Source organism: Coffea arabica, chromosome 4e (genome assembly GCF_036785885.1).
Source record: "Coffea arabica cultivar ET-39 chromosome 4e, Coffea Arabica ET-39 HiFi, whole genome shotgun sequence".
Lineage (NCBI taxonomy): Eukaryota > Viridiplantae > Streptophyta > Magnoliopsida > Gentianales > Rubiaceae > Coffea > Coffea arabica.
In genome coordinates this window covers 46,782,174-46,792,468 of record NC_092317.1, presented here as the reverse complement: position 1 = coordinate 46,792,468, position 10,295 = coordinate 46,782,174, and the positions used below count along the sequence as shown (strand labels likewise).

General features: G+C 32.3%; 1 protein-coding gene and 2 long non-coding RNA genes across 3 annotated transcripts; 2 read left to right on the top strand and 1 right to left on the bottom strand.

Moving 5' to 3' along the window:
• Positions 1-667: 667 nt before the first annotated feature.
• LOC113741094 (uncharacterized) lies at positions 668-1,636 on the bottom strand. The gene has a single exon (XM_027268578.1). It carries the CDS (start codon positions 1,634-1,636, stop codon positions 668-670), a length of 969 nt encoding a protein of 322 aa, XP_027124379.1.
• A 4,495-nt stretch (positions 1,637-6,131) lies between these two features.
• Positions 6,132-6,761, top strand: LOC113742884 (uncharacterized). The gene is made up of 2 exons (XR_003460914.2): positions 6,132-6,320; positions 6,412-6,761. It is a non-coding gene; the product is annotated as an uncharacterized lncRNA (long non-coding RNA).
• Positions 6,762-9,386: 2,625 nt separating this feature from the next.
• LOC113741184 (uncharacterized) lies at positions 9,387-10,075 on the top strand. Its single transcript, XR_003460554.2, has 2 exons — positions 9,387-9,672; positions 9,802-10,075. It is a non-coding gene; the product is annotated as an uncharacterized lncRNA (long non-coding RNA).
• The last annotated feature ends 220 nt before the right edge of the window (positions 10,076-10,295 follow it).

Sequence of the window (10,295 nt, the reverse complement as noted above, 5' to 3'; positions counted from 1 at the left end):
GAACTTCAACTGAGCATAAATCTGAATGAATCAGTTCAAGTGGTCGATTAGCCCTCCAAGCCTTGCCTTTTGGAAAAGGATCCTTGTGCTTCTTTCTCAAAATATAAGACTCACACTTCTTATCAGGAAACTCAACAGAAGGCAACCCAATAACTAATTTCTTTCTTGCAAGAAATTTCAAACTCCCAAAATTCAAATGCCCAAAACGCATATGCCATAATCAAGAATCATCACAAGTCACAGAATTAAAGCAAGGTAAATCACCATAGTTAAGAGAAAGAGGCCACAAATGACTACGGTTCATTTTTACCTTGGCAATTAATCCCAATTTCTCATCACTTATGGTGCCATCACCATATTTAAAATGCAGATCATAACCTTTCTCAGACAGTTATCCCAAACTCAACAAATTATGATATAAACTTGGCACATAAAAAATATCAGAAATATAATTTAAAGACCCATCTTGCAAGATAATTCTGATTTTTCCTTTTCCAAGAACAGGCACTTTTTCATTGTTTCCAAATCTCACATATGCATGAAAAGATTCATCCAGGTAAGAAAACATCTCCTTTTTACCACACATATGATTACTACAACCAGAATCAATAAACCAATCATTCTTCATAGACTCTTCAGATGTAGAACTAGAAAACAACAAGGTCTCCTATCTATCACTACTATTTTCAACCACGTTAGCATGTACCTCTTTATTAGACCAACATTCATTCTGATAATGTCCAGTTTTACCACAGTTATAACATTGGACATTAGATCTATCACGTCTTTGAAAATTATTTCTTTGATTCTGCTGGTGATTGTTTTTCTGATCCCTATTAGAATTGTTTCTGGGATGGTAAGAATAATTACCTCTTCCACGACTAGGAAAGTTACCTCTGCCTCGACGTCCTCTACCTCTGAAGTTCTGGCCCCTTTGATTTGTGTCCATACGATTCACATCTTTTCCTTTTGGGTGATCCACCTTGGCTTGTAACACCTCCTCTACTGTATCCGATGGCTGCTGATTCAAGGACATCTCATACATCAGCAATTCACCTTCCAATTCAGCAAGTGACAAATTGTCAAGGTCCTTTGTGGCTTCAAGGACTGTCTTCTTGGTGTGAAATTTGGCAGTTAGAGATCTTAGAACTTTTTCAACAACTCTAACCTCTTCCAAATTCTCACCATTGGACTCCATGTCGTTGACAATTTCTTTAATTGTACCAATAAAATCTTTAACTGACTCCATGGATTTCATCTGGGCCAACTCAAATTGTCTCCTAAGTTCCTGCAATCTGATTTTTCTCACACTAGCAGCACCTCGATTTGAGTTCACTAAAATTGTCCAAGCCTCTTTTGCCGACTTTGCATGTATAAATTTTTTGGCAACATGCAACTGGACTTGAGTGTTGAGATAATACATTGCCTTGCAATCGAACTGTCTATTTCTCTCTAGTTCTTTAACTGCATCACTTGATAATTCTATACCTTCTACCGGTTCCGTGTATCCTGTTTCGACAATATTCCAAACTCTAATATTTTGGAAAAAATTCTTCATCATTAACCACCAAGCCTCAAAATCGTTTTTACCGTCGAAGATAAAAACGTGACAATTGTGCAAATAATTTGGATCCATATTTTAATTTTTCAGGATCTCAAACAAAGCTCTGATGCCACTTTGTAGGAATAGAACCCACAGGATAAAACAATTCAAGACAAAACTCAAAGTCAAATAAGTATTGCAGCGGAAACGAAAACCGAAGGAATAAAAACAAGGACAAGAGCCGAAAACAAGCAGAGCTCTAGGATGCACCAATGTATCTTATTCTTCTCAACTCACGGCACATCTGACAAGGCTACTAGTAGTGGTTTATATAGACCACTTAGTCTCCTAAAACTTAGCTTCCAAATCACAAAGGGAATACAATTGGACTTGGACTTAAAGAAACCACTACCAACTAGGAAACCAAGACTTGATTTAACTACTACAATTTATCATATAAAGATAGACTAAGTTGGCGGTGGGAGTGCCCAAATTTTTGGGAATTCTCTGGGTAGCAACATCCACCAAGATTCTGAGTTGCTGTAGTAGATTTTAGTGATGAAGATTGTGGATCGAGTAAAGGAAGAATAGAAAAGGAAAATGGAAGGGAAAAGCAAAATAGAGAAGATGAAAAATGAAGAGGGAAAAAAAAGGAATGAGCGAATTTCTCCTGTTCAACAATGAAGGTTGGAGAAGATGACATCTCTTTATAATTTCAATTTAACCCCTCAATTTACTTTTTGTTCTCAAATAAAGTAAGAAAGAAAGTAAAATTTCAACTGAACCATATATGATATATCAACTATTGGTATGGATCGAAAACAGGATTAGTATAGGAATTTTAAATCTTTCCGTTAAATTGGGTGATTTCCATCCATTTCCCAAAGAAGTCCAAAGTATAGAGGAGTTATGTGGGTGTTTTTAAATAAGGTTGGCAATGGGGCGGGGTTGGGGCTAGGAGGGGTCCCCCTCCTGCCTTGCCCCGCTTCCCATACGAGTGCTCCCGCGGGGCTGATAAAAATTTGTTGTATAATTTTATTATAGTTAAATTTTAGCAAATAATCAAGTATTAAAATATCAACATATCACCAAATTATTATTCATTGTAATTTCACTATTGAAACTTATAAAAACATTCAAACAAAAGTTATTTGAATATAATCTAACATGATGAAATAAATACAACTAAAGTAGGTAAGTTTTTACTTTTGGCACAAATATAATTACTAATTCATTATTGTGCTTGTGCTTTTTTTTGAGAAAAAAATATTATTGTATTAAGTGTAATTAAGTATTTAGTATAAATGTATTAGTAAATTTAGTATAACTAATTAATAATTAGTAGTCATATATATTTATTAGTATAATTAATAATATCAATTATATTACATATACTAATATACATCATATAATGCATATAACTAATAATATTATTATCATAAGTTTGTAATTAATTAAATTAAATATTATATATAATTATATACATATATATTTATATATTTATATATTTATTTTTTTTAAGCGGGTGGCGGGGCGGGGGTGCCGTTTCTAAACGGGGGGAAAAAATTCCCCACCACCCCACCCCCCGCCCCAACTCCCTTCCCATTAGCCCCCCGCAGGGCAGGTGGCCGCACATTGCCATCCTTACTTTTAAACATTGAGGGGATTTCATATATAATAGGCAAATCACAGGAGGGTTATATGTATTTTACCCCTTTTTTTTGTTACAAGAAAAATATGGTTGGTGCAACTTAAAACAAAAAAGGATTGCATCAACCAAATCATTCATAATGAGGGTGGTTTTCTTGCGGTATTTTTCCGAGAAGATAAGGTAACCAAGAGTTAGAAATTGGATGAGTTGATAATTGTAGAATATTTGGGAATGCATGGTAGACTAATGTGGCATCACGAGGAGTCTTCATGTAAATTTCATCACGCCTTCCTCAAATTGAAAAGTTAACTTCATTTTTCCCCTGTTTGTCGCTTATCATGGTATGTTTTCAAACCTATTATTCCTGCTTTGTCGACCTTGCTGCCTGACTCTAATTTGTAATGATGAAGATCAGTTTCGATCAATTAGTAAAAAGATCAGTTTTGATCAATTAATTGATAAACAATTAATAAAATTGGAATGATTTGCAACGAAATAAAAATTAAAGTCAGAAAAGGGAGACAGTTCAGGGGAATTTACCGTATTTTACCCTCTTTTGAAGCCATTCAATAGTTTTATCAAGTTCAACAAAAATTTTGGTCCCTCTTCGTATTGCTAAATGTTTCCCATGCAAGTAACATTTCTAATTATTTTGCCCCAAGAAAAATCTCTAATATGGTAATCATCAATTTGAATTTGATACTTTAATATGGGTTTTTCTAAGGGTGCTCGAACAATTATACGCTTACCATATATATACACTTATGAACAATTATTATCTTCTCTTACATTTATATGCTTTTCTTATTTAATCTCGCTCACTCTCCCTTGTATTTATTTACTTTCTTTAATTAATCTTATATTTCTAAAAATATGACATCTAAAATATATTTTAACAAACTAAAATACTACAGAACTTGCCTTCAAGAATTTAAATGATTCAAATTGGAAAGTACTGGTGAAACAGTAAAAAAAATTATGAGATGATCAGGACATTAAACGAATTGGACTTGGTAAAATTTTCAACCTTCTCTCGCATATAGCTAAGAATTGACAGCGAGACATAATTTCACCAAAACACTTTTCTTTTGAGAAGGATTAGGTTGGGTGGTAATATGAAAGGGATTGTACGCAGGTGATTCTAAATTCAAAATCTCTCACTTATGAAAAAAAATACACTTTTTTGTTTGATAAAACATCATAATTTCATTAAAATATGCACTAATGGCATAAGTCACAATATCATACATACATAGATATTAAAAAATAGATGTGAAGAATAATACTACATAGCTAAAGGTGATGTTTTACCAAAAACATCATCATTTCATCAAAAGTAATGACAGAAGTTACTTGATCAAACATCTATAGATATCAAAAAACAAATATGAAGAATGACTATTATAGATCAGATAAAAATTACACTGTAAAACGTCAACAATATTTTTAAAAATAAGATAAAATAATTGTAATCTTGTGAACATCTGTGCATGTTTCTAATCAGCATAATTAACTGTCTCAAGTCTTGATATTATAGTGAGATCTACCAAATAGATTTAAGAAATTCCAAATTTAATAGTCAAAACTTTCAAAAAACAAAAACTCAGATCTAATAAAAGAAAAAAGAAAAACTACCTAAAACTCTCACTAGAAATCCATAGAAGAGAAGAAAAATGTTACTAGAAAATCTATGAAAGTAGAAGAAAACTCTCATTAGACAACTCTAAAAGAGAATATACTCTCATTAGGAAATCCTAAAAGAGGTTTTATTCACAAACGAAAAGAAACAAAAGAGAGGATTTCTCCCATGGGATTAGATAAAAAAAATACACATATATATATATATATATGATCTATCTCTTATGAGAGACTTGGAGGAAATTTTGGCCGAAAATTTTTTCTAGAGAGTTTTAAATGAAAACATAAAAAAAAGTACACTTTCAACTAACCATTAAAAGAAAAAATAAATTGATGATTTGATTGAGCCTAGGGATGGCAATGGGGGTGCCCGCGAGGGCTAATGGGGCGTGGAGTATGCCTCCACCCCGCCACCAGCTAAAAAAATAAATATATAAATAAATAAATATATATATGTATATAAGTATATATATAATATTTAATTTAATTAGTTACAAACTTATGATAATGATATTATTAGTTATATGAATTATATAATGCATATTAGTATATGTAATATAATTGATATTATCAATTATACTAATAATTATATATGTCTACTAATAGAAATTATTAATTAGTTATACTAAATTTACTAATACATTTATACTAAATTCCTAATTACACTTAATACAATAATAATTTTTTCTCAAAAAAAAAATACAAGTACAATAATGAATTAGTGATTGTATTTGTGTCGAAAGTGAAAGCTTGACTACTTTAGTTGTATTTATTTCATCATGTTGGATTGTATTCAAATAACTTTTATTTGATTATTTTTATGAGTTTTAATTGTGAAATTACAATGAATAATAACTTGGTGATGTGTTGATATTTTAGTACTTGATTATTTGCTAAAATTTAATTATAATAAAATCATATAACAAATTTTTATTAGTTCCGTGGGGAAAACGGGGCGGAGCGGGGGAGGGGCACCCCACCCCGCCCCGTTGCCATCCTTAATTGAGCCCCCCATTTTATACTGTGTAGAAATTGAATTTGGACAAATTCCATTGAAATTTCTGAATCATTCCAAATGCATAAAAGATCTACGTTCTTAATGGCTATAAGCCGCCTCCAAAACATGAGGGGTTCTTTTCCAGGAAAATCACAGAACGTTGAATAATGAGCAGTACTAGCATGGACTCGAATTTAAGCCGCCTGCGTCAACTCCCTCAGTTGCGTGGGAAATAAGTTTAGCGTTTACTTAGAAGACCTTAACCACCTATATAACAATGGCCAAAAGGCTTGCTAATTGCAAAGTATCCTTCAAGAACTAAATACACCAATTTTTATAGTACCAGTCATAGTTCTAATCAATTATGAGAGCAATGGCAGCCAAATCCTCCCAAGAGTCTCTACTTGTGGTTGCATTTGTTATCTTTGCAATCTTGGTTTCATCAACCATAACATCTCATGCAGCTGGAAGCACTGGATTAACTCATCGAGGTACATCCAATTTTATGTTCTTGTATGATTTTGCTAAGTCAATTTTTTTTTCTTTTTTTTTTTTTGTAATTCAATACTTTGGGTGAAGCAGAAATTATGCAGAAGCCGAGTTGTCCTCCATGTATATGTTGCCATAAAGAACTGCCGCCACCGGATTGTTGCTACTGCGCCTGTTATGTTACTGAATCCGGAAATGAAGCTCCATGAAAATTGCACTCAGAGCCCTTCAATTTCGACAGAATTTTATCCTACAGTAGCAATGATATAATGAGCAAATTATGGCTACTATTTCCATGGTTTCATTTTCACTTGTTATAAGTAATGATTATGTCCAATTTTTTTTTTTTGAAATGATGTATAATAAGCTGTCGATGATACCACACTCAAAATTACTCTTGTTGTTACACAATAAATTTTTTAGTCTATTGTTATGTCCGTTAAGATATGAATTTCAGTCTCTTGGTAAGTGGATTTACTCCAAATAAATTTGTTACTTAGAAATCACACCCACAAATGCTTGTAGATGCAAATTGTTGAATGCTAAGGTACAACTCAAAAAATTCCACCAAAAATATACAGGCGATAAATTTCATAAAACCAACATATATGGGGAGATAATTTACACACATAATAATATGCAAGGAACAAGAGGAATAAATCAATAATATATATAAAAAAAAATTACACATAATAATAAGTCACTCAAATTTTGCTCTTATCAACTAACTGCAATAACATGACTCTCTATTTATAAACTAGATAACTTGATAATAAGTTTTACAATCATAAAGTTTTTTTTTTTTAATAAAATACTAAATTCTAAATAATAAAACTACCATAATTTGACTCAAATAGAATTACTAAAACCTTAACATGAATAAAACACTATTAAACAATAGTAATATGGAAACTTTTAGACTTGACTTAATATGCGAACAGAAATGAGAAAAGAGCATTCCTAGGTATAATAACACCAATTTGTACAATTTCAATTTATTTGCGTATAAATTCCGTTGATCTAATAGACTTGGAAGATGGATGCAGAAATGAGATCATCTCATTGACTTCTTTCAACCAACTTCTTGAGCTGATTTTAAACCTGTCATTGTCTATTGAAAACAAAGTTGAATACAGTTGCAACGTACAATTATCTCTTACTTACAAGTGTGTGGTGATTGAATTGATTCTCAATGTAATATTACGATTTCTATAACTAGATATAAAATTTAGGAAAATTCTATAATCCCTTCTGAATACCATTCCTTCAATTTGTCTCTCTCACTAAAGATAATAGTTTAAATTTTAAATATTCAATAATATTTAATCTAAGGGTCAATAATACTTCTTTCACCGTCTCAACGCGAATGTGACTTATGAGTGTGATATCCAAAATTGACTATACAATCTCTCATTTAAAGTAGCCAGCCAACAGGTAAGGGCGGCTTTTATTTGTTTATTTTGTTTTAATGGTGTCATCCAAGACATTATTTAATGGTCTATCGCATCACTACCACAAATCATACTTTCAGAAGTTAACACTCCTCTTATAGAAAGAAGGACAACTATGCCCTATTTATTATACCTAATTGATTTCCTCCCTTTTTTTCCTTTTTGTTCTTAATTCTTTCACGCCACCACTATTGCTCAATTATACAAGCAAGAAAAATATGCACTATATCTCTAGAAAAATTTAACTTGATTAGTTAATAGTTTCTTCGTATTATTGTCGTAGGTGATAAATAAATATTTTTTATAAATATTCATCCAAGAATATATATATATATATATATGTATGTATGTATGTATATTGGTATTGCATGACAGTATGTTGCAAGAATTGAAAGGTATTTTGCAATTTTTCTTGAACGGAAATTTCATTCTCACCGTCTCCTTCCAATTTCTATTTCTGCCTCCCACCCATTCCTCTCCTCAAAAAGATTACAAAAGAATTTTTTTTTCTTTTAGTTAAGCCATTAATAAATAGATGGACTGTAAACAACTACTTTAACACCTCACCAGTTTCAGTAAGAGGAAAAAAAGGAAAATAAGAGGAAAAGGCTAAGAAAAATATTTAAATTGTTTGGTGTATTTCTGCCAATCAATGCCTCAACTCTTAAAGCTAGATTACATGCTGATAAACAAAGGGAAAAATAAAGTAATCAATAGGGCAAAACTTTTTCCTGTTAAGGTGAAAGGGTTCACTAAAATTAATTCTCAGTCGATAGGCATCAATTTCATTTTCTCCTTGTAATTTTAAAACCAAGGTCAGGATTATTACAGCCTTATGGGAGCTTCAGTCCAAGCAAAAATAATAAAAAGAGAAAAACCCTAATAGTCAATAACAGTATATGAGCTTCATTCTTCAAGAAGTACATGTGAAAACACAGTAGACAAATTGACTTTGGTGCGTCAAAGTCAACCAAAATATTTTCCTTTAAGTCAGTCAAAAATAACCTACCTAGATGCTAGACCAAACAATGGTTACACAAAAGAAAAGAATTTTGATGAAATTATATATATGATTATAGTAAACTCATAATGGTTTCACTATTACACACAGATTATAACTTATAACTCAAATATAATATACAAAAAACTCACAAAAAAAGATGAATAAAGACCGTAATTAATAACCGATGAGTATTGGGATCAAAACTAGCATCTAGTTAAAACACGCTCACGTATGAAAAATCACATCACGCATGCAAATGTAGATCAATTAAAAAACATAATGACAGCCAAAAGGTTCAGAAAAACTATCCTTGTTTCCAAGAAATAGCACTCAAGGAGTTTGTTAACATTCAAATTAATTCGTACTTCATTTTTTGACCAAAAAAATATAAACAATTGCATTCTTATCTTCAAATTAGGATCTCATCATGTGATGCCCTTGACAAAATTTTGGTGTGGGTCATGTCAAGTTCACCGATTACAGTTAAAATGGTTCCATTGTCAAACAACAGTTTCGAGTCTTCCTATTGGGAACGCAAGTGATCATAGTTTGAATTCAGACTCCAAGACTTTGAATGAAATGAATGGAAATTCAATACTAGTAATTAATTCCAACTGCGCCTTTGCAGTTTAGACTTAGGACCATGACAAGTTTGAAAACGAAGGCATTAGTTTAAGTTAGATAAGAGAAAAGGAAAAAAAACTATTTTAAGTTGGATATTTACAATAGTTTATGGTTCTCCAACCCCTATAAAATATGCCCAGAATTTGACAACCAAATGCACCAAACAGTTTCTTCAGACAATGGCACTGAATTCTTCTATGAGGGCTGCTGTGGCCACACTCGTTCTGTTCTCCCTTGTTCTCGCTTTACCATGTGAGGCAACAAGACCAACCCCAAGTACTGAATTCCTCATCAAGATCTGCTAGAGCAAACTTCTTGATCAATATTTACTGTTAAACTTTTTATGCAGAAAACAGTTTTGTATTTTCATTGATTTATGTGTTTTATTTGTGGTATTGCATGCAGAGCTTATTGGGCGACCCCCGATTTTTTGTCCTGCCTGTGTTTGCTGTGCACCAGCCCCTCCAGGCTCATGTTGCCCCTGTCGCTGTCCTCCTGGAGTGGGAAGCCCTATCGGCTACGCAGCTGAAGCTGATAACACTTCGCCATGACTTGATGGCCACAAGTTTGTTTACTTTTCTACTTGTGTACGCGTCCAAAGTACCAATGTACTAGCATGATAAACATATGCAATTTCTATTGGATACCATGTTGAAGTGAAATACCTGATTACGAATAAGTCTCTTTAGACTCTCCCTCCCCCGTAATTTGGGATAGAATAAACTATACAATTGTTATCATTTTTGAATTAAAAAAAAAAAAAAGAATTTGGGGGGTGGGGGAGGGAGTTTAAAATCCCTGCTTTCACTGTTATTTGCATGTATTTTTTTTTTATTTTGTTTATCAATATATTGGGCTAATAGGAATACATATTGTGATGTTTGGTAACTTGGACTTTG